This window comes from Pagrus major, chromosome 24 (assembly GCF_040436345.1).
Source record: "Pagrus major chromosome 24, Pma_NU_1.0".
NCBI classification, from domain to species: domain Eukaryota; kingdom Metazoa; phylum Chordata; class Actinopteri; order Spariformes; family Sparidae; genus Pagrus; species Pagrus major.
This window is the reverse complement of record NC_133238.1, coordinates 11,338,879-11,363,385: the sequence shown is the minus strand read 5'-3', so window position 1 is coordinate 11,363,385 and position 24,507 is coordinate 11,338,879. Positions and strand designations below refer to the sequence as shown.

At 39.5% G+C, this 24,507-nt stretch overlaps 2 protein-coding genes across 2 annotated transcripts; one reads left to right on the top strand and one right to left on the bottom strand.

Moving 5' to 3' along the window:
- The first annotated feature begins 43 nt into the window (after window positions 1-43).
- Window positions 44-12,268, top strand: gpr137c (G protein-coupled receptor 137c). The gene is made up of 8 exons (XM_073462132.1): window positions 44-709; window positions 5,861-5,910; window positions 6,083-6,190; window positions 6,303-6,441; window positions 7,550-7,699; window positions 8,903-9,028; window positions 9,130-9,254; window positions 9,381-12,268. Exons 1-8 carry the CDS (start codon window positions 335-337, stop codon window positions 9,664-9,666), a joined length of 1,359 nt encoding a protein of 452 aa, XP_073318233.1. The 5' UTR covers window positions 44-334; the 3' UTR covers window positions 9,667-12,268.
- A 1,233-nt stretch (window positions 12,269-13,501) lies between these two features.
- Window positions 13,502-23,513, bottom strand: acp2 (acid phosphatase 2, lysosomal). The gene is made up of 13 exons (XM_073462354.1): window positions 23,363-23,513; window positions 20,138-20,233; window positions 19,421-19,507; window positions 19,072-19,132; window positions 18,872-18,963; window positions 18,629-18,727; window positions 18,414-18,503; window positions 17,306-17,389; window positions 16,862-16,910; window positions 16,249-16,340; window positions 15,883-15,989; window positions 15,373-15,548; window positions 13,502-15,284 (listed from the first exon to the last, which is right to left on the bottom strand). Exons 1-13 carry the CDS (start codon window positions 23,450-23,452, stop codon window positions 15,139-15,141), a joined length of 1,269 nt encoding a protein of 422 aa, XP_073318455.1. The 5' UTR covers window positions 23,453-23,513; the 3' UTR covers window positions 13,502-15,138.
- Window positions 23,514-24,507: the final 994 nt, after the last annotated feature.

Sequence of the window (24,507 nt, the reverse complement as noted above, 5' to 3'; positions counted from 1 at the left end):
AGGTTTTCCCCCCTTAAGTTGTTTTTGCAGAGAGCAGCTTTGCAGAGATTCACAGGGGGACCTCTCTTGTTTTCTTTCTGTCCCTCCTTCTATGTTGGACCTCACGCTTTTTAAAAACTACACCCAAATTTGTCTTCAACCTACCGGATTTGAGCACCAGCGCTGTTTCAATATGCCACTTCTTTTCAGAATAAACTGCTTTTGTCGCAAATTTTCACCCGAATACCCTCCGTCTTTTTGTCATCCGCGGAGAATTTAGCCCAGGGCTGACCCACTTTGAATGTTTTCGCCTTCCCAGCATCATCCCATGTGTTAGTGCGAGCCCACAGTGGAGATGTTTTCGGCAGGAGAGGAGGTTAATTCCCATTTGTTTACCTCACTGAAGGAGTCCCATGGAGCTGCAATCTCCCCAACACTGGAGCTCAGTCTGACCACCGTCTACACCGTCCTCTACTCTTTCCTGTTTGTTTTCGTCTACCTGCAGCTCTGGCTCATTCTGCACTACGGACACAAGCGCTTCAGCTACCAGAGTGTGTTTTTGTTTCTGTGTTTGCTGTGGGCCGCGCTGAGGACGACCCTCTTCTCTTTCTACTTTAAAAATGTGGTGCAGGCGAACCAGCTGCAGCCTCTGGCCTACTGGCTGCTCTACTGCTGCCCCGTCTGCCTGCAGTTCTTCACCCTCTGCCTGCTCAACCTGTACTTCACACAGGTAACTGTGTCTGTGTGTGTCTGTCTGTGTGTGTGTGTGTGTGTCTGTGTGTGTGTGATGGTGGGCAGTGTTTGTGTGTGTGTGTGACCTGATTTCATAAAACGGCTGACACTGCAATTTTGTGTTCATTGTATTCATATGATTTCACATTTTAACCTCCCTATAAGCAGATCATATTGTGTTGTATCCTTGGGAGGACTTCTGTTAATCCCTGTGTCCTGAATTTCCTGGTGCCAGCGTTAACCAACACCCTGTAGTCAAAATGCTCTCCAAGGAATATTTGCAATATCCAAATAGCAAGAAGCCGCAATTTATAAATAGTGTCCAAGAGCATTATAATACATCACTGTGGTGCTGCAGACATGTCCTCGCCTACAAATCTTGTTCTCCAGATGTCAGAAAACATGTCTGTGTGGTATTGACCCCAACAAATGTCACATCATCATGATGTTAATATTTTTTTTAAGTGGAAATGAAAATTGGGATGTAAAAATATCTTTCACTATAACCACAATATCATTTTTTTAACCATTACATGCAGCTCTGGTTTGCATTTTAGCAAAGATAAAGGTCCAGCTATTCAAAAACTACAGCTCCCATGAGGCTTTGGCAATGCTTCTTTGGCACAGGCTTGCAGATATATTGGGTAGAGCTGAAACACTCAGTCAACACTATTTTGTTAATCTATTAAATGCTTGTCAAAAGCAAATATGTCAAAAATTAGCTGCTTCTAGATTCACAGATGTGATCTTTTCCAGTCTTTATGCTAAGCTAAGTTCTCTGTCCCCTGGCTGTAGCTTCATACTTAATAGGGATGCAGTGATTTATCGGCCGATACTCGCCTTGTTGACTGTTATCGGCATAAGATGACATAGTAGTGGCCGAAGTTTGTCTGTTGTGTTTGCGTTAGCACGTTCATGAGCTATAGACCATATTCACATGGCGGCCATGCTAGCTAATATCACCATTTGATAGTGATACGATGTAACAGGAAAAGTATTAATTATTTCTAATTGACAATATATTTATAAATCTTATTTATTTAAGCTTGAAGGTGAAACACACTGGATGTAATGAAACGGTAACGTTAGCTAGGAAGCGGTCGAGTGCTAACGTCAGCTAACGGGTTATCAGATATGTTGTTTTACCTTGAAATATGGCCTGATGTGCCTCCAGATTTCACTACCTGTCATCTTTTCAGTTGCTTGTCAATCGGGAAATGGTGAAATGATAACAATTTGTCAGATTCTCTATGTTTAGTACGACTTGCAAGCTAGACCACAGCAGGATGATCTTTATCCCAGCGTTCGCAACATTAGGCGAAAATGGCCGCCGTGTGAATTTGGTCTTTTGGCCTTTGACATCCCTGCGATCGGTTTTAGCTCCTGTCATTGAGTAAGTAGTTGTATAATGGTCTAAAAAGGCTTTTGAAGCAACTTATTTTTAAAAAATGCTTTAAAACATATCGTATGAAGGGCTGAATGACTCATTAAGAAGGCAAATTAACACGTTTTCCAAGTATTTCTACAAGCCAGTCAGGGTGCAGTATTGTGGCTAACCAATGTGTAACACTCAAGACATGTCTGTTTTCCTAGCCAAGTAACTTAAAACTCAAGTTTTTGCTTGTGGGGTTCTGTAGCCAGTGTTTCCTCTTTTCCAAATGGGGAAATGTGGTCACTGTGGTCACCAGCGGCCTACATGTCCTATATTCGAGTGGGTTGCCTGACTTGAAGCAGTTTCTTTGGGTTGCTGTTGATTTGAAAGCTCTGCAAACTGACTCAGTCCATGTCCCGCGGTGACAGATGTTCACATCTCCCTCTACAAGCCTGTGTTGCATTAAGTCCCAGCCTCCATTGATGTGTTTTATTCAATAAGTCTGAAGCAAATGTTCCTATTTGAGGCGTGTGTCACAAACTGTGTGGACACAGTTGGTAAGCCACAGTTGTTTAACACCTGCCCACTCCCAAATGTCAGAGACCTGTTTGTTCCTCTGTCAGAAAACACCTACGCACTCTGAGACTTTTCGCTGGCAACACCAACAGTTCAATCAGTGTCTCAAAGGAAAACACAGCGTGTATCTCAATCACATGTAAGGGTGTGAGGAGAAAGGAAGCTTGTCCAACTGACTGAGTGGAGATTAGGTAAGGAAGCCAGCGGTGTCATATGACTGCTGAATAAACATTGTAGCCCATTAGCTGATCTGTGGCCAGTTAAAACTCAGCGGCTACAATCATTTACTCAAAACGAGCGGCCTTTTTTCTTTTCCACCATTAACAACAAAATGGTATCCTTCCATATCTTCAAACCCCGTCATTATACGTTTAAAAATACGTCCCTCTATCTATGTGAGGAAACCATGTGACTGGTCAGCCCAGTGAACAAACTTTTCCTGCTTGTGGTTTCATGTCTAGCCGGGTCAGACCTGAGTAATATGTCAGATTTTCTCACAGTAGAAACTTTGACCACCCTGACCTGCTGCAGTGCCGTCGATCCTGACTCACCTGGTACACTGAAGAGTAGCATAACAAACTGCGTTAAAAGTCTCAGTTATATTAAAGTTCTCAATCAAAAAAGGACCACTCCTACTGAAAGTCTGATTAAAATGGTGGAGGTGGAGGGGACCAAAAACGGAGCTAAAAGAAGAGAGAACACAAACAAGACTCCACTCTATCTGCTGGATGAGCCACTGTTTGCTAACACGTTCACCATATCAACCTAAAAGCTTAAGATATGTCAGTGTTGTGTTTAAAGCTTGTCGTGGCCTCAAATATCAGTTAATGCCGGTTTAAGTCATTTGTGTATTTGGATTATGTGTCGGATTATTCGGAAACCTGGAGTGAGGAGAAATAACATGGATTGACTTAATAGCGGCACTATAATAGAGACATTTTTAACTAAAACGTAGACTTGGTTGGTCGATATTCACATGTCATTGTTGCAATATTGCTGTTATTTTTGTGTGATCATGTGACAACTACAGGCTGAGAAAAACAAGTTACTCAAACATAAAGATTGCTTTGTTTAAAGGAGACACAAGCCATAAAGGTTGGGAACTACAGTCTTAAACTCTAATTAATTTATGAGGCTGCACTGCATTTTAATTCATTCAGGGGTAACTGGAAGTGGCCTCACTGACTCATCAACTTAGGGCTGCAATTAAAGATCTTTTTCTTAATATCATCGATTGAATGTGACTCATTTGAATTGCTTAATTTATCCGACCAGCAGCCCAAACCACAAGGATCTTCTGTTTATACATTATTACTGAACAGCGCTGTTTAATGTTGAACCTGCAGAAAGCTGATATAACATCATGCCACGTGACACGACCCGTCACCTGACACACACATGCATGTGTGGAAATACTCGTGTGTTTTCTGATGAGTCAGGATGAGTCCAGACCCGACCTGTGATTTACTTCCCCCTCATTACTTCTAACCTCTTTCTCACCAAAGCAAATAATAATGATGATCAGATAAAAAAAAACAGTATTATACCTATAGTGTACATTTAGTATGTAATCTGTCAGGGTTCTGTTTACTGGTTGCTTCATTTCTAGGTTTCAAACGACCTCTTGGCCTAGATTCTGTGAGTGCTTGTGTGTGTTTAAACTCTTGTTGACAATGTTGAGCAATTTTCAAGGACCTCTGTGGCCTCGGCACTCATCATATAATATAAAAAAAGAAAGCCTGACGGATAAAGGGCTTTGAGCGGGCCGATCACAGATTGTATTGTATATATCCTCATGTTTGCTCCTCTTATTAACTGAGTAAACTACATGTTTTTGGTCAACATTTTTCAAAAACAACATTCTAGGATGTGGGTGAACCAGATAATTTGAGGCCAGTGTCCCAGCTTTTTGTAAATCGGACTTGTGTACAGTTATTTGAGGTCACCACTGATAACGTGTTGGCACAAAGGCAGTGGGTTAAGTGATGATTTATGTGCAGCATATATTAACTTTTGGCTAACGTCTCCTTATCTATTATTAGGATTAGGCAATATGACAATACATAACACTAGATGATAGAGATTTGCCAACCAGTGGAGATTTTGCTGAACTGATCCTTCCAATGTAGCTATCCCTTTAATGGGAGTAAAGGTTTATTGTCTTAAAGGGGCAATTTGGTTAACAGATAGCAGTCAGTAAATGGTAAATACTGAACTTACATAGGCTGATGTCAGCAGCGTTACTGCTGCCATCGTCACTTGTTACCGAAAGGTCAATGGCCTTGTCATGTGTACAGCTTGTAGCAGAGAAACGTACAGTTTATTTTACAGCATAGTGAATAAAGCGTCTAATATAGGAAGGTAAAACAAGGTAAACTTCCATTATGATGAATGCAAATTAGATTCTTACTGGATACAAGTGTATTAGGCCATATTGGGCTAATGGTTGCAAATCATTTAGCATTTTTAAATTGAATTCAACACCTGTTTGAATTCATACTCAAAACAAATGGGATGCAGCATGTCAAGGTAAAACGCTAACTGCTGCCAACTGTAGCTGCCATTAGCTAGTTAGCTCAGTTAGCCGTGCAGCTAGCAGTCCAGACTTTTTATCATTTCAGTCTGACTTTAATTTGCGTGGATCGTTAAAGGTGCAGTAGGCCGCCTTGAATTGATGCTCCCAACAAATAGGGGCAGCATGAGCAGAATAGCTGCTGACTGCTTGTTAGCTCCGTTAGCCGTGCAGCTAGCAAACTACCAGGGGGAGTGTTGGCGTTTACACTGTTAGTCAAAGAGCTTTGGAGCGCTGCGAGAAAGACTTTGGTTAGCACGCTAACTTCAGCAGAGAAGTCTACTATCTACTATCTGTCTACTATAATGTGGATTCCTTCTTGGCTTTTTTGTGTTTCTAGCGTTGTTTGAATGTGTGCTGAGTGAATGGAATCTCCTCAGGCGCTGTTAGGTTCACACTCCTCTCCTAAAAGAAACCCATCCCCCCTCAGGTCTCTCTTTTTACTGGTATCATGTTCTTATTTTGTGGATTTATTAAATCTCTCCCCTAGAAACTGTTCAATTATCATACAAATGTGTCTCCAGCTGAGCCTTAATGAGAAATATGAAAAAATGCAACATGAAACTGAGTGTGAAAATATGTTTAATATGTGTGTGATGGTATTTTCTTTTTACACTTTTCTTGTTCAGGTGATGTTTAAGGCTAAAGCCAAGTACTCCCCAGAGCTCACCAAATACAAGTAAGTCTGTCCTGTAACTGTCTATATCTACACAACATAACCAGAACCAGACGGGCTTTATTTTCCTTGTTTGCAGCTTTAACAGCATGAATTTTAATCAGTTGTTGTTTATGAATATAGTCACCTATTTGGGCTATCCTCTCACTGTTTTTTCCTCTCGTTCTCTCTCCAGGGTTCCTCTGCGTTTGTTCTTCCTGTGTCTCAGTATTTTTTTCCTGGTGGTGAATTTAACTTGTGCGTTGTTAGTGCAAGGAGCTCTGGAGCGCTCTGAGTCACCGAGGTGAACAAACAACAACCATTAATAGAACACTTTCTCCTTTCATCGTCACATTTAGCTCCCACAGAACGGTTTTGTTAATTGTCTGTGTACTCGACTGATTTCATGTCTCCAGTGATGTGGGTATCAGACATGCAGTCCTGGCCCGGGTCTTGATCAACGACAGTCTGTTTGTCCTGTGTGCCGTCTCTCTGGCCGTCTGCATCTTCAAGATTGCCAAGATGTCCTCTGCCAACGTTTACCTTGAATCCAAGGTACGGAAAACACCATGCTTGCGTCATTCTGCTAATTTTAGACTGTATTTTGCTGAGGAAAAGTTCTTGTACTGCTGTTTGTGTTGAGACTAAATTAACACAGGTATTATTATGTTGCAAAAAACATATTCCACAAAGTAAGCAGGGTTTGTAAAAAGTCCTTTAATCATTTTGGAGGTTAGCAGTATGCTTGAATTTGAATATACTCCTTAAAAAATGCTTTATTTTCAACCTAATTTGGAGTTTCATGCACAATCACTCATATAAACAAAACATCTTTTGATATTTGAAAGGAAACGATCCAGTTATCAGAGGCTTTGTGTTTGTTTCCTGGCATTGAGCAGAGCGAGCATTGTATTATCATCTTAAAAACATTTAATCAAGGTTACTATGAACAGCTGGTAAAAATCAACTAAGTGACAATATAGTCTAGTAGTCACCACATAAATAAGTTAAGTTAGCTAGCTGACAGTAATGCTAAAAAAAGCGGCAATAGGCAAACGTAATCGCTGGTTTGCTAATAGCAATGAAAATAAACAGTTGAAATAGTTAGCTAAAATGATAAATATTTGATATAGCTAGCTTTTAAAAATGGGCTAAATGATAAACGTTTGGCATAGATGAATGCATTTGATAAGAGTTAGCAATTATTGGCTAAATGGTGCATGTGAAATAGGCTAGCCTAGGCTACAATGATTGTTTTGGGTATAAAAAGATTACATTTTTTTTTGGATTGCATTTACAGTGAGAATTTAGATGTGATGTTAAAGGCTTTGAACGTCTAGAATTTGTTGGTTTAAACTTCACTGATACTCTCTTTAAACGCGTCTCTTTGCACTGGTAAAGATCATTTTTAAACGATACCCGGCACTTTGGGCTGCAATGGTGACTCATAACTGTAACCATAATGCAAAAAAATACAGAAGCTTAAATTTCTCTTCCTCAAAACTTCATTCCTGGCCTACAGTCTGTCATTTTGGTCATGGCGAGGCCTCACTTAAAATCGGTGAATCACATCTGTGGCCCATTTCTGACATTCAACTACGGGCCGATGGCTGACTGTCACATGAGCTTGAGCTTGTAATAAGCACGATAACTCTTCCTCCAGGGTACATCAGTGTGCCAAGCGACCGCCATAGGAGCCGTGGTCATTCTGCTCTACACGTCCAGAGCCTGTTACAACCTGGTGGTGGTAGCCCTGTCACCACAGGACAGACCCAGTCCCTTCAACTACGGCTGGTACAGTGTCTCTGATCAGGTACTGTACCGAGTGTATTCAGCTATAGATGGAAAATATGCATTTATGTGGAAGAAACCCAGTACCCAGTGTGTGTGTGTGTGTGGACAATCCATCTTAGGAGATTTGGGGAAGCAATGCTTAGTGGGGTAAAGGGCTTTGTTTGGCTATAAATAACCCTGTGTGTGTGTGTGTGTGTGTGTGTGTGTGTGTGTGTGTCTGTGTGTCAATGTGTCTGTGTGTCTGACCTACATCATGGTTCAGGCCTGGAGATGGACAGCCCACTTTAAAGGCTTCCATCATGTATGTTTGTGTGTTGGATACATTACACACCAGCAGACATCTACTATGTGTATGTGTGGCCATAATCTGACATTACAAATGATTTCTTTAATCCGTCTGTGTACCAGCTGTCAGTACAAAATCTCATTATTCTGTCCTTTCACTGATCGTGTGTGTGTCTATGAGTGTGTGTACCAAGCTTTTTACCCATATTTATACTACACAGTAGCTTCTTATACTACATTTCTCATTAATTATAGTCTATCTTCATTTTATTTAACCTTACATCACTGGTCAGAATATAACATAAGTATGTTTGAAGGTATTCAATAAAACCACAGCTCCATCTTGTGCACTCAAACCAAGGAGAGCTAACCCGAAAGAAGCTTAATAACCAGAGTTAGCTAATGAACAACTCAAGTGGCTATAAACGTGCTCATTCACAGATGAATAAGCATGTTTTCAGAGTCAGATGAGAAGATCAAAATAATTCTTGTTTCTGTGTGTTAACTATTGAGCTACAGCCAGGAGAGCTAGCTTAGCATAAAGACTGGAAGCAAGTAGAAACAGCAAGCCTGGTCCTACATTTGGGTAAATACAACATGATAGTTACATGACTTACATGATTAAATCGGCACCACTATCATGTTTGTATGCCAGTTGTTTAGTCAAAGCCAGTGGGTGATTAGCTTAGCTTAGCAAAACGACTGGAAGCAAGGAGAAACAGCTAGCCTAGTCCTACATTTTTGTAAATACAACATGACAGTAACGACTTACATTAGTATGACTATCATGTTTCTACTTGCATTGTTTGTTAAAGTCAGTGGGTGATTAGCTTAGCTTAGCATAGGCTAAGACGTAACAACAACAGTTGTGGTTTGAGTATGGCTAGCTGTTTCCTGAGTCCAGTATTTTTCAGTCCAGTGTTTGTGTGTGTTACAGGCCGATGTGCAGGAGATCAGCGGTGAAGCCTACATCGTGTTCGGAATCATTCTGTTCTTCTGGGAACTGCTGCCTACAAGCTTAGTGGTGGTTTTCTTCCGAGTCCAGAGACCCAACCAAAACCTGGTACAATTACACACTAAAATTACAAATGCTAGCAAATATCTATAAAATATCTATATAATATGTGAGCTATAACAAAGCTAACACATTTCTGTACCTCTCAGGCTCCAGGAGGGATGATCAACAGCCACAGTTTCAGCTCCAGAGCTTATTTCTTTGACAACCCTCGACGATACGATAGTGATGACGACCTGTCCAGGAGCATTAATAGTAGGAATGATCGGGCCAGGTACTGAAGCACAAATACAGTCAAGTCCAGTATTAACAGCAAATCAGTTCAACTAATCGAAAATCAATACTCAGACTGATTAAATGACTTTCCCTATCCTCTCCCTTCTTCTTTAACACCTCTCAGTCTCCTCTCCACCACTCCCCAGCTGGGTACGTCTAGTTGGTACGGCTCCATCCAACGCAACGGGACTCTGACAGCGGGCGTTGCGACCGCCCAGCAACCCCCATCCTCCACGGCCCCGCTCCTCTTTGCCTACGGAAACATCCAGAGTCACCAAAACCACCATCACAACTACTACTCCACCCCGCAGAACAACAACTACCACCATCACCATCACAGTAACTTCTACTCCACGCCACAGAATTATTACTGCGGGTCGCAAACGTATTTCTGCACCCCACAGAATTGAGCGGAGTCCATCGTAAAAAGATTTTAAAAAGACTAATAACTAACAATTCCCCGCATTTTTGTCACCATTTTGCTTTCCGTGGTGTGTCGAAGCAGGTACTTCGGAGGTCGTGCCTAAAAATTGGTCCGCCGAATTCTTCCAGAGAAATTTGGTGGCATCCGCAAAGTGGACAATTGTCGTGTCATGACTGCGTTATAGGACACCGATGTCATTAAATGGCACATATAGTCCCGTTTTCCTCTCAAAGTATCTGAACTTTTTGTCATTTTTGTGCCAGAATGAAAGAAATTGAGCCCATGGACATTAAGAGTTTTAGCACTTACACGGCTAATGAACGTAAAACTACAAAGACCAGAGACTGGAATTATCAGGGACCAGATAATCATTGCTCTCATCATCCCTTCCCCCTTTTCCCTTGTTAATTTTGTCCAATCATACTTCTATGGAACATACCATTCTGGTCAGACAGGAGCCATGGAGGCCTAGCAGCTAATTAAGCTAACGTGGCTAGTGCTGAAGCCTGTCAACACTTCTGGACACAAAAATGTTAGTCACTCGGCAAATGTCAAATTATTATTTGTCAAAAATGGGTTGTGTGACTGATACAATCATTGTAACTAGCATAAAAAAGGGTAATTTAGGCCGGAAAAGAACAGTGAAGGATGCTAGCCTGCTAGCTTCATCCTCAAACAGACTTCTGACAATGAAAACCAAATGATATGCATCTACAAAGGGCATTTCATGGTGTTTCTCACTTTTAGGTGAGGCAACGTACGACAGGAATTAGCGGTTGCTAATTTGCCATCAGCTGTTGTAGCAGGTGAGAGCTAGCTTCTAGCCAACGCTAACAGCTAGCTTAAACTCAAAATCTGCTTAACCAAGAAAAGGAAAATACAAAAGCTAATCAAATTTCATCCGTTACAGACTTGGTAATCTAATATTGTTGGTGGCAAAACCTGATTGTTGATTTTGAAAAACACCATTAGCAAGCGTTAGCCTTTAGCTTGCCATCTCAGTCGTACTTTACTGGAATCTTATTTAGTCCGACATGTAAAATAAGCTTTTTACACTTCTCATTACTTACCGTAATAAAAAATACTGGTCAATTTATCTCAGTGTTTTCAACTATCATCCATGTAAACCGCTTACAGCCGCAAAATACATGTGAAATTTATATGTAGCTGCCATATCTGAATAGCACAAGCTTGTTCAATATGTAAATGTGTAGAAAAAACAATGTAACATCAAACAAATGCATTTAAAAAAACAAGTAATGGTGGATGTTCGGTTTCAAACAGATGACTTTAGGGCTCAGACTCAGGCTTTAATTCAAATCTACTCACAAGAACGTGCCACTGCTGTTGGATGAAAATATTTAACAGCAGCCAAATCCTGCTTACCTTCGTATCCTTAGCTTATATCCGTATCATTTGGACAATATAGAATAGATCAAAGTAACAATATGTAATTTAACATTTAACATTGGAGTTAAAATCATCAGGATTGCTCATTAACAGGGTCAAAGGGTCTCTGAATCGTATTTTTGACCAAAAAACCTTTCCTGTAATCGGATCCTTTGTGAGCTGCGAGGCAACAATTTGCACTTGGAAGACCTTCAGAGAAAAAGGCTTCGGGCCTGAATGTAGGATTTCATCTCCTACTTGTTTTATGTACTTTCTTCAATCATCGTCTGTATGATATATTTTACTATTTATCCTTTGAGAAAGGAAATATCAATGTGCCATCACATGTTGTCATATCTAGTAGTTTCATTCCTTAAGGAAAATATTTTTGCACAAGAAACGGTTGGATGATGTGTGTTTTTTTTATTGTTTGTGTGTCTCCCGAGTTAATCGATTCCTAATCCGTGTGCGTGAAGTGACAATACGAGTCGGTATGTGTGTTACGTTAGATTTTCGTTGTTGAAGATCGGTATGCTTTTGTATATATTTTTTTTTTTACATTGATTTTTATCGTTTAACAGATTGTATTGTTTCCTCTCATCACTTTCCCTCTCTCCTATCAATATTCATAATCTCACAAACTTTTCTGACTCTCATGACAGACTGCAGCTCTCTTGTGAGCAGTGATGGATCATTTTCATATATAACCCAGTTCTCAGACCAAAACTGAAAGAAAAGATGCCGCCCGTATGTTCTTGAACACAGTGGTGCTTCAGCTGTCGTGAAAACTCAATCTGTAAATGACCATGCAACCTTTAACTTCGTACAAGAAAACAAGAAAACGTGACTTGTATCAACAACACTTCGAAATACAATAATGAAAATGAAGTTGTCAGTGTTGGGTCCAGCTGTTCTCCTATTGCAGGAAACTTAACATCTGCAGTGCATGCTTCTGCATTAGAGTGCAAGAACTCAAGTGTCATATTTTCTTTCCAGTGTGTTATTGTTTTTGTGAAAATGTTATTTGCTCTATCTGCTTTTCAAAAAAAAAAGGCAGTGAATTGTTTTTATGTTCTGGATTTGTTTTATCCGTGGCCATACTGAATGTAACCTATCGTGCGACAGATCACTAACGATGTATGCAAGAAAAAGCACTACCGTGTTGAAATAAAGGCCTACTGCACTGTTTTTAAGACGAAGCTGAACTTGAGTTTGTAAATCGATCACTGGAACGCTTGCAAAAAAATATTAAAACGCTGTTACGCTAGCTTCTGTTGCTCTCTGTTAGCATGAGCGGCATTAAACAACTTAAACAAATGGTCCACAGGCTCATGTGCTACACATTGTTACATAGAGCCTCTTTACTTAACAGTTTTGCACCAAACACAACTCAGACTGATGTGCAGCGTGACTAAATGAGATCAGTACATCGCTGCTTCATCACAGGAGTCAGCTCCTGCAGCTGGTCATGTGGCAGACTTTACCAGTTAACAAGTTTATGAGGAACTTTCGAATTAGGTCAGGAGAGATGCTGGCCGGTCCAGTGCAAACAAAACATTAGCCAAGTTTTGTTGCTGCTCTCTGAGACATAAATATATCTGCCCATGTGAAGCGGCCATTTGTCTTCAAACGCAGACCTCCAGGTATACTGGATGTTAATGATTAATTGCTTAATTGCTGTTTTTTTGCTGAATTTAACTGATTAAAAATGTATTAACAGACTGATACTATTTTAGCCATTTAGTAGTTGAATTTTATTGAATAGCCACAGTCATTATTTGTGTTATTTAGTGTATCATTCAAGTTATTTAGTGTTTACTTTATCTGATCTTTTAACTCCTAATGTAGCCTACTCTGATTTTGAATCAAGCACAGATAATGTCACTGGTTACAACTGTTCCAACACATCAAGTATGTTTAATGTTGTAATGATAAAGAATTAAAGGTACAGTATGTTGGAATTCTAGTTAAAAACAATCAAAAATGTATCAACAGAATCTGAAAAAATACGTTGTTTTGTTGTTAAGAGATCTACTGAAGTTAGCATGCTAATGAGCTAGCCCTGTCCCAGGCCACAGCTCCTGTGCTAGCTGTATAAACTTCCCCGGTTCTCCGTGTTCCCATTCTTGACCGCTAGCTGCATGGCAGACTGAGCTAACTAGCTAACCGAACCTACAGTAAACAGCAGTAAGCGGTTAGCTTGTGATACGCTGCCCCCTATTTGTGTGGAGTATGAATTAGACAGCCAATTCTTACATATTGCATCTTTAAGGCAGCCAACTATCAATTAAAGAAACTGAGTGCAAGTGTTTTTTCTCTCTGAACAAAGATGACATCCTGCCAGAATGATAAATACACAAATTAAATCTTTTACATCTGTTAAGCAACGAGGACCCGTGCTTTGTACACCTGCATCTATAAACAACATTGGAAATGATTGATCTTTTATTTTTCAAACAAATCATTTACAAGCAACATATTCTCAAAATCTGATTTGTCATTTTATACAGCATGAAAGAAAATTGACATAAAATATTGGAGGGGTCACACAATATTTTAAATTAACCTTCATTGTGTTGGATACTGCGATAGTGACAAATGTTAGCAAATATCATGTGTTGTCCACAATGATTTTAACAATGTGGAAATTAATTTTAAGTCCACGATCTGGATCCTGACTTGAAACATGAGATCCTGCTCATACCTGCATTAGCATTTATAGTTAGTTTGTAATATATTCCATTTTGTTTGAAACCAAAGACCCAAGGCGAAACAAAGATATCTCCTGTTGAATAAAACCCAGTTTTCTCTTTTTCTAAAACTGCATGAGCTCAAAAAGGTCCAAACTTTCTGGTTTTTCATGAAATTGCGTACGGAAAAGTATTCAATATTTGTTCTGTGTTTAAAAGATGATTAGTTCAAAGACAACAAAAAACCCACAAACGAACAAACAGTTTCTTTCTCAAGTAATCCAAACCTGAATTCTTAAAAAGGCTGCCAGATTCAAAAAACACACACATGTAAAGGTTTCCAGTGTTTCAAGATATTCACAACTAACTGATTTGATTCTTGTTGACACCTTGTTGAACTTTGAAGAAGTCCAAATGAAAAACCCGAAATCCTACAAAAATATGTGTTACTATGCAGAACAGAGAAAGCTTGTTATTAAAAATACTTAAGGCATCTCGGTCGTTAGGCCTCAGAGTCTACACAAACAACACAGATGGGCCAACACATACATACTGTACACAAATCACAACACACGAAGCGATCATTCATGGACATACGCATGAATTACTTACAATTACACACATCAAAACAAACTTATTCTTGTCTGGAAAAGAAGGTGATTACATGGATCAGTTCTGGAAATATTCTGGACCCAGATTCAGTACCCAAACATTTTTAGATAAAGTTGAAATTACATTATTATGTTTTGTAATCAGGTAAAGTCTTATTTGTGCTACGTTTCTTGAAGAATAATCAGACCTACCTGGAGGTAAAATAACATTACTGAGAATTCACCATTCTCCATCATGTTTCCAGATTACATGATTAAAGATCACAAATGTATCACCATTTTCTGCGGCTTTTTAAGTCTTAAAGCGCACAGTTACAAAAAACCCAGACTGAACCACGTACACAGCGTCTTTCCAAGTCATATTTGTTGAAAACAAGAACTTATTTGGCAGACTGGAGATCAGACCACATAGAAACACAAGGGTTACTTTACTAACAATCCCTAAAATGCAAAAAAAGTTTTCCCTGCTGTGTTTTCTTGATGAAGAAATCCATCCTGGTCCCTCCGACAAAGTCTCACTCATCACTACTCATGTTCGATGAGAGTGGTGATAAGAATTTTTAGATGCTTCTCTAAAAGTCTTCCTTCTGACCCAACAAGAAATAGGGTCATTATGGACGTAAGCTTGTCGTTTAGACATAATCAAATCATCGCGGGTCCCGAACCGAACGTCTAAAAGGTCACTCAGGACATTTAGAGTTCATCGTCGTCGCTGCTGTCCCAAGACATGAGGTCTTTAGATCTCCGGGGGAGGAGTTTGTGCTTCTGTCAGGATTCATCTCCCGCTTCCTGGTTGATAACGTGGCGGTATCCCCGGCTGCTCATTGGCTCCTTATGCCAACAGATGACGCCGAGGAGCAGGGCGACCAGGAGGAAGAGCAGGCAGCCGGACACCGCCAGACTGATGATCACTTCTGAGGATGGAGAGACAGAAAAAAGGGATCAGTGATGGCACAATCGGTCATGCTTTTGTTTACTTTAGCGGTCTTCAAAAACATTCACCTGTATCTCTCCCTTCTGAAGGCACTTGACACTCCTTGTCCCGGTCGTCTGAAATAGAGAGCTTTGTGATTCCCACAAACTCCTCCAGGGGGCAGTCAAGGGAGCAGCCTGGTAACTGCAGAGGGTACGGCTCCACTTTGCTGTCATTCCGGTAAAACATTGACACAGAAGCAGAGCTGGACGGACACAAAGAGAGGAAAGAGAGAGGTTTAATGATTTTAATTGACAGCACATGACTCTCTAATATCCCGTTTAAATAAGTTTAATGTCCGCTCTCAGTTCTAGTGGACATTAAAGATAAAATGACTGATTATTTGGAGCTTTACAGTATCATAAAAGCAGTTTTAAATCAACTTATTCGTATGTGCTTTTATTTTTTAACCTGGATGTTTTTAACTTTCAAAATAAAAAGTTTCATCCATTTATTCTACATAGCATAGTCGTTCCATTCTTTCTGGTGTGTGTCAATATCATGCTTGAGTGAGTGTCTACAGTCTGTGTGTGTTTTACCCGTTCTCGTCCCTGTACAGCTCAAATATTTGACATGAAGCATACGGCGGCTGTCGTCCATTGAACACATTCAAGCTGGCCTGGAGGGCTGCTACAGTGGTGTCATGCTGTAGAACAGACATTAAAGGATTAGTTCAACTTTTTGTGAAATGCTCTTACTTGCTCTCTGGCTAAGAGTCAGATGAGAAAATTTATACCACTCTCGTGTCTGTACGCTACAGCCAGGAGATGGTTAGCTTAGCTTAGCTTAGCATAAAGACTGCGAACAGAGAGAAACAGCTAGCATGGCGGTATTAAAGGTAGAAAATCTGACTTAAATTTATTCCAGAAGTTATTTTTGGAGTGTTAGTTTTGTTCGCTGCTCACCGCTGACAGCATCATCATTTTCAGTCTCTGTTTCTGTTGGTCTGGGACGGCCATCTTGGAAAGATTCTTCACTATTTCACCCAGCAGCATACCTGCAAGACAGACAGCAGTTCATATTAACCTACTTAATCCTGTATTAAAAATATAACTCATATTTTATAATTTTGTTATTGTCAACAAATCACATGACCAAAACTAACAATGAAACGTATTGAAAGTATTGTGTGTGTATCTAAACGATTAAAATCATCAATGAGCCACACTGTTACACTGTGACATGTTCCTTCATTACCATGAACACACTAGGTAGTTTATTTTGACATAATCCTTCAAACACCGTCTTACTATGTGAAATACTCTCTAGAGCACCTAATGTGTATTCATCCACCACTGAAAATAGTCCCCAATAAATGCACTATTTCCTCCTGTTTAAGTAACGTTTGCTAAAAACTACAAAGCCCAGTTGTTTTAGGAAAGTATTCAGCCTTATTAAAAAATAAATTTAAAAAAGAAAAGAAAGAAAGAAAGAAATTAAATATTTTTTGCAATGCTGATTTATGTACGTCAATCCTGCAGTAAGGAGGTTGAATTTCACAAAACTGCAAGCACATACCTCCCTGCAGCCGGCTCTTTTCTTGTTGATTGTAGACCCCGAATATGACCTGGACATGACATCAAACAGTTTAATAACATTACACTACTTATAACTCTTAAAAGGTGCGATGTGTAGGAATATTAGTTCAAGAAATAACTAAAATTATCAAAAGAATGTGTAGAAATAAGAGTTCTGACGATACGTCAAAGACGTCTATGTGTTGTGTTGCAGACATATCCACTCAAGACCAATAACTGCTGCAAACTGTAGCTACCGTTAGCTCATCAGCTCAATTAGCTGTGCAGCTAGTGGTTACTCTGATGATATGCTGCCCCCTATTTGTTTGGTGTTTGAATTCAGGAGGGGACCAGCTCTTACATCATGCACCTTTAAACAGAATTTAGACCACCGTGAGACGCCAAAGCTCCTCAAGGAAACCGTAGAAAATACTGCTACTTTTACCTGAAATCCAAAGTCTTTGAGCACTCGGAGCTTCTCCATAACTTCAGGAGTCACCCAGTCAGGAGCTGACATGTTGTGACGGGACTGAGTTCACACACACACACACACACACACACACACACACACACACACACACACACACACACACACACCATGAAAAAGACAGTTGACTATGAGGTCATTCTTTTCTTGATAGCACTTTGTCAGCAGTCCTCTGCCTTCACCTTCACTCTCTCTGCAACCATCTCTCACATTGCTGTGATCCAGCTGTCCCTGATCTCTTATTATCTCATACTTTGCACTATTTTGTGTGTATTTGACTCATAATAATGTACATTTCTTCCCTGAAATGTTGAAAAAAATTTACAGACATTAATGCACTATATTGATTGTCTACTTTGCGCCATGCTCAAAAATATACACAGTGACCTTTGACAGATAAGACAAAAATGCAGATGTGAAAGAGCTCGTAGTTGCACCATCCGCTTCCTCTCAGAGCTTGTTTGCCAAAATTGCCACATGTTTTCTCAAAACACTGGTGTGGCCAGCTGAGTCACAAGAATTAAAACCAACATAACATAGATTACAGTAACTTAGGTGAAATATCATTTCTAACTTAGTATTAAGGCTATGACATCACCTTCATTCTTCTTTAGTTTTTCATACTTCTTCTCACTTGAAACATGTTCTAACTATAACATGAAACCCTGCCACAAGCTCTCAGTAAAACTAGAGGTTACTCAACATTTCCTGCTTCTCAGATGACATAACTTTTTCGAGAGTTGAGCGTTCGTGCAGCGTCACATGACACAAGTATGTTTTTATTGTCATCACCTGCCAATAAAGTTGCAGGGGACTTTTATTTGGACGGATTGCTTGCCTGAGAGCCTTACTGCATTATATTCCATCACATTTTAAAATGTTACCTTGCATCTGCATCCTTTACACAAATAAAGACATTTCCATTATAAATTGATGCAGAAAAGGTACAAAAATGTATTCAATCAACAGAAAAATCAAAACAAAAGTTAAGTTTTCACTTTTGTTCTGAACTTCTTGTAATTGCTGGTGGTGACTGGGTGTTTCTCTGTGTGACCTGTGTTCTCACCTCACAGAAGAGTGTGTCATACACGCTCCAGACTGACTCCACAGTGGTTTTATTCAGTCCGGTTTTATTCCTCACCAGCTCTATAATGTCCTGAAGAAAGAAACACGGGAAGCTCAACAACTGTATCATCCTCAAAAATTTTTAAACATTTCAGAATAACTTAAAGATATTCATAGAAAGGGAAGGAAAAAAGAGAGGAAAAGAAAAAACTGTACCTCATATGTTGTAGTTACATTAAGAAATTCCTCCGTGTGTTCAGTTTCATTCATCAGCTGTTTGTAGCGTGGGCAGTCGTTCAGAGGAAATGACAGAAGCTGAAAGAAGAGACACAAAGTTTAGACGTATGTTTTTTTAATATTACCCTATTTTGTGTGCCTACAACCCTTTATTTTTCTTTTTTCCATGACACCAAAAGAGGAGTTTTTCACACTAGTATTCCTGACAACCATAATACACACCCTCTCTTCATTTTGTGGCACTGTGTGCACAGGTATCGGCTGCCACTTCAAGCTCGGTGTGAATACCTGCTGACCAGAGGGTGGGTACAGACCTAGATGACAGCAGGAGTCCAAACAAAACAAACTGTTAATGAGAGGAAGTGGTAGAAAGATAATTACTGGAAGAGGGAAGAGAAGTAGGAGGAAGAGGACGGTCAGACCTGCTAGGTTGGCTTCAGCGCTCATCAGGGTGCGGTCATAGTCTGTACTGCGAACTGAGATCTGAGGACGAAGGAGTGGCCAGTGAGGGATAAAAATATATTATCATTTACAAACCATAGCTTGGACATGACTGCATTAAATATGTTTATAAGTTTGAAGAAAAGAGCTGATAACAGCCTGGAAAACACATCTCAGACTTGCATCATGTTCCAGGAATTCCAGCACCAGTGGTAACCCTGTATAACACCGACATGGCAAGAGGCCCTTTCCCCTAAACTTTAATATGAATGATTGCCTGTCTGCCCCGGCGACATGTGACCTGAACGCTGAAGAGGCCAGTGCACCCACCTCGTGTCTGTCATAAGATTCACTGAGGAATCCTTTGTATCGATTCCTCAGAAAGTGGCCCAGGTCAAAGTGTTGCCTCATCCCCTCCTGAAAACACACACAAGATAGTTTCTGTCATTAATCAGGTGTACGGGCAAGACCACGATACCACGGCTTCATCACCCGATCACTGCAGCACAGAATTTGCAGTAGCGCAAGATGGCAGCAACTGTATCCGGGATATCTTGGCTTCATTTTTGTACAATGGAGACCTGTCATCCATTTTTATGTATATCAGTGGTTCAAATAGCAGGTTTAGATGCAATAAACTAGAAAATGATTTTGCTCAAGATAATAAGCGTTTGCCCTGCACACTGATACTAAACAGCCTGATATGGGGAAATTTAATAAAAAACCACTGACCTAAATGCATTGGCTGAGTAATAAATGCAATAGGAGTGAACAGAGCTTCACTACACACAGCTTTTGATGCATTACATAAACTGTGCGTGACATCATAATGACCTTCACCACAGTTGATCAGTTTAGTGCAACAATGAACATTTTGTAATATAAATTGAATTTAGTTTAGGACAAAAAAAAATCCTGTTTTATAAGAACAGCTTATTAAATAAAAAAAAAATAAAAAAAACCCAAGATACTGCATAAAATGATGCACTTGTTGCTACAGTCAATGCACAAACTTCTGCAATCACTCCAATGAAGGACTCATCATACCTGTGATAGCTGTCCAAAGCCTTGTGGCCAGTCGCTCTCTTGGTGCGGGTCGGTGGGATAGGCTTTGACTGGAGACCGGTCACCATGGCGAAACAACTAGAGGAGAGAGAGAAGAGATGTCAGGATGTCATTACCCTTTTACTTTGCTACTGCAAGAATCAAGAAAATGTGATTGCAGAGTCACTTTCAGTTCTGAAAGTTCTGTTCTACTTTCCTATTGACTGAAAAATCCCAGCATTGCTGCACAGAGACTAGAAAAGGAACAGACTGTCATGTGGTGATAAGATTAGCAGGGCTGGGTATCAGCTGTAGTGGAATCACTGTCTATATGTTTTCATTATTGAGTATACTGAAAGCCTGATAAACAATCAACTAGATATTGCCAAAAATGGGAAAGAAGGTTTAAAAGTGAGAATCGCGACAGCAAAACACGCAGATTTCAGTCATTGCAGCTTTAGTGGTGAGTGTTGTTCCCTGTTTATTCAAACTTTCTTAATAGTAAAAGTGTTGTTTGTCCAAATTGCACCAAATTCTGCACTTCAGCGGGTCATCTTCAACAAACCTGCCATGTCTGAAGTAGATTGGATGAACAGTTCTCGAGATATGCGAACCACAAACTGACAGACAAAGATTTCCTGCTTTATAGTTAGATGTGAAAAGTAAGCAATTACTTTGGCATAAATTTTGGAGAGTGTGGATTATTTGATGTTGACCACTCCAGTATTTTGTCCTTAAATGTCAGAAAATATGTCTGTTTTGGAAACTTACAAAGTGTTTTTCTTTTTTGTAGCAGGTTAGAAGCCACTTCCAGCTCATTTTACTGAATGTCAGCAAATTAAACTTTCACTTTTGTCATGTGACTTGTGTTTGACTTTGGTCTTTACAAGCCTCCTTCTTACCCGTGTTCTACTGCTTCTCACTACTCAAACAATTCTTCTTTTTTTTACCTTTCATACAGTACATGTAACATTGTAAACACCCTGCAGCTCCTCTGAAGCAGAATCGAGCCAAAACCTTCGTCCTAGTTTTATCTGTGTCAGCACAGGCTGTTATAATTCCAGTCAGCTGATAGCTACAGTTTGTCAGATACTGTTCTGTCAGTCATGGGCGGCTGAAACATGTCAACTGAAGACTCCAAATACAAAAAGGCTTATAATGATTAAAAACTGCAACATAAGCAGGTGCAGAAACAAAAAGAGGAAGTCGAGAACGATGATTAATGGTGTTTACATTAGAGTTAGAGTTATAAAAATGCCTCAGTGTACTGTACAGGGACCTGTTAATGAACAGATACCTGCTCCTTTGATAGCAAACAGAGACTATCGTGACTACTGATGTGAAAACTATTGTTGGTTTTGGTTAAATAAATGTCAGTTTCTGGTCAATCAGGCTTTGTTAGCCCACATCAGCTGGTTTTTCAAGTAGAACAGTTTCGAGTTTCAACTTCGAGACACTAAAAGGGAAGTGTTGGTTTTCTGTTGTGAAGAGCACACATGACTGATCCGTCTAAAATAGCTGAAAAAGTGTGTAAACTCCATTTAAAGGTTGGATTATCCCTTTAAACTCCTAATCTTATCCGTTCCATGATCCTTTAATGGCTATCTAGGTAGACGTTTCTAAGAATGAGTGCAAGAACATGTAACATTAAGCTCCTTTAGTAGTAGCAGCAATGACAGTCAACAAACTTTAATCCGAGAAAACCTTTGTTACAAACTCTCAGCATCATGTTTTAACACTTTGACATGCAAGATGCTTGAGGGAACAGCTTTAACAAGGGAAATCAGTGTGTCTAATGCTATTTCAATTCTCACATCCATGACAGATGCCATGGGGAAAGGGTGGGAGGGTGGGAAACACTCAAACTAGACGAGCCAGAAAGGGTTATCATGACCTAACGAATTTATGATAAAATATTTGCGCGTTATCTGTTGAAAATTTGAAATAAAAAAACACTTAGTCAGATTCATCTTTAACTTTGTTTTATCGTGATGCCTCTCCAACACATTACATGGAGATAATAATGTCAAAAAATTCCATTTTGTCACACTCGGTTGATCATTTTTGTTACATTTTGAACTTTTTCAACTAAAACTCATACATATGGCCCCTTTAAGGTGCATAACCGGCTCCTACTATGACAAGAAGCTGTAACGATTTAAGAAGCAACGTATTATTCACACAATATTATCATACACACAAACACTTATAATAAAATAAAATATATTATCATCAATACCGGTATATTGTGACTGCCCGCGAGATCTTCCTGTTACAATTTCACTTTTACTTGCTTGTGATCCATCTGCAAAATGTATAACTGAATGCTCTTGCAGTTATGTCATCATTATTATTTTTCCAATGACAATAAGTTTTTTGTCATTTTGTCTAAGCATTTCTGGTAAGCAGCTCCAGGGCAGGGCAGCAGTACCTGCAAATATTTGAGCATGTGCTTTGTTGTCATGTGGCTAATGTGTGCTTGAACACAGGGAAGCATCCAAACCATTAACAATCTGACCATAAATGCCCCAGAAAAGAGAGTTTGAAGTGTTTTACAAGTGTTGTTTATAATCTCAGTCCAGCTGACAAGTCACCTGACAGCAAGTTTTTTCACCATGCACAAACATTATATTATGAATCATCTGTTCAAGCTGACAGCTGGACACTAAAGTTTGCAATGTAGTGCTGACTTCTCGTTTGCCTTGAATAACCTTAACATGGGAGTTCAGGGGACCCAGCTCATTTATTTCAAGTGTCACTTGAACACTTGCCAACAGAGTTCCTGTTGTGTCTTTGTGTGTCATTTGTGTCTCATGTCTATCAATTCAAAGCACGCCTGACTTTTTATACGTTTTCCAATTCAAAAATATTAGTTAAATGTCCAATTTTACAATTATTCCAACAAAATGTCCACTTTTGCGACGGGTGAGTAAGCTAGTTTTCTAATACGATGCAAGCGACGTAAACCAAACAGAAAAGGTGCTTTTTTAAAAGTAATTGCTTCTAAATTGATTATTAATATGCCGAATTCACCAGAAGACCCAGCTGATATCCGCTAGACTTCATTTGTGTTCAGATAAATACACATGTTTGCAAATTAGCAAAGAATAGACAAAACCTCCTAAATGTTGAATGCAATTCCGTGAGCGTCTCTCCACGCCAAGGCGAATCCGCCATAGAGTTCAACACAGCCTCCGTAGCGTTACACTTGTTAGTAATAATACTCACCACAGTCACATAAACAAGTTGTCTTTCTGCCGCAGCCTTTCCACAAACAGAGCCCACCGTCAAAAGAAAGAGCACCCCAACAGACACCATGTTTCCGTCTCTGCCACAGGACCGCTAACCCCTGCTCTGTTTGCTAACCCCGGAGTGGACTGTCGGTTTCGTACGTCTAGCTGTGCTGCATCAAGTCAGCCAAGGTTAACACCGCCGGAAGCAGCTCGGAAGTTCAAGCATAAATCGAGGCGTATAGTTTTAACATAAAATTACATGACTGAGGGAAGATAAAGCGTTAAGAAGGGCTATATATCTATCATATCATTTTTTTAAAACCATATACTTCATTATTTACCCCATTTTCATCTTTTTACTTGAAAAAAGGGACATGTTGTTCAGCACGCATTTTATTTTGAAATCAACAGTCTGCGTATTTACAGTTAACTTGATAAGGTAAGGGGAAACGGAAGTGACGGAATCCGTGTGCACGCTTGAAAACAGTCCTGAAGACTTCTGTTACTGTACAGAGCAGTGTTTTTGACCCACTCACAAGCTGTGACGTTTTATTTCATCATATTTTATTTTATTTTATTTTATTTTATTTTGAATCACGTAAACCACTTTGTTATCTTCCTTGATTTTTACGAGAAAAGCTTCTTATCTCTATTGGAGAGGAGGGCCTGTCTTTATCTACTTCTTCTTCTGCTTCATCAATTATGATCATCATTTAGAGAACAATGTTTGCCCTTTAAAGCTGTTATTATTTATTAGAAGCAAACAAACCATTATAATTATGCTTTGTTTGAACTCAGATGTGAAGTAGGTCACTTATAGATCACTTATAGATCAGATATTAATCAAATATCTATGGAAGCCCAAAAAATAGATTAAAAGCTGTGCATTGTAAAAAGACAAAAGAATACAAATACCCATGGGAATGTCAAAATTACAGCATGAGCTATATAATTTACATATTTTTAGTTTATGAGGTCAAAATGGCATCATATGTACTTACTAGAGATATACAGAAGGATAAGTCTTTATATAAAAGTCTTTTCTGATATAGCAAATGAAAAAAAGGGCTAATTCTAGATTCTGAGTTAGACTTGACTTATTCAATATTACAAGACAGCAAGTCTTAGTATATAGTATTT

Excerpts from the sequence above, each read along its gene's own strand:
- acp2 (XM_073462354.1), bottom strand. The coding sequence starts at position 23,452 with ATGGTGTCTGTTGGGGTGCTCTTTCTTTTGACGGTGGGCTCTGTTTGT. Across the intron at positions 19,133-19,420 it reads AATCTTATGACAGACACGAG|ATCTCAGTTCGCAGTACAGA; the intron begins GTGGGTGCACTG and ends CTTCGTCCTCAG. Across the intron at positions 15,990-16,248 it reads AAATGATGATGCTGTCAGCG|CATGACACCACTGTAGCAGC; the intron begins GTGAGCAGCGAA and ends TCTGTTCTACAG.
- gpr137c (XM_073462132.1), top strand. The coding sequence starts at position 335 with ATGTTTTCGGCAGGAGAGGAGGTTAATTCCCATTTGTTTACCTCACTG. Across the intron at positions 5,911-6,082 it reads CCAGAGCTCACCAAATACAA|GGTTCCTCTGCGTTTGTTCT; the intron begins GTAAGTCTGTCC and ends TTCTCTCTCCAG. Across the intron at positions 7,700-8,902 it reads GGTACAGTGTCTCTGATCAG|GCCGATGTGCAGGAGATCAG; the intron begins GTACTGTACCGA and ends TGTGTGTTACAG.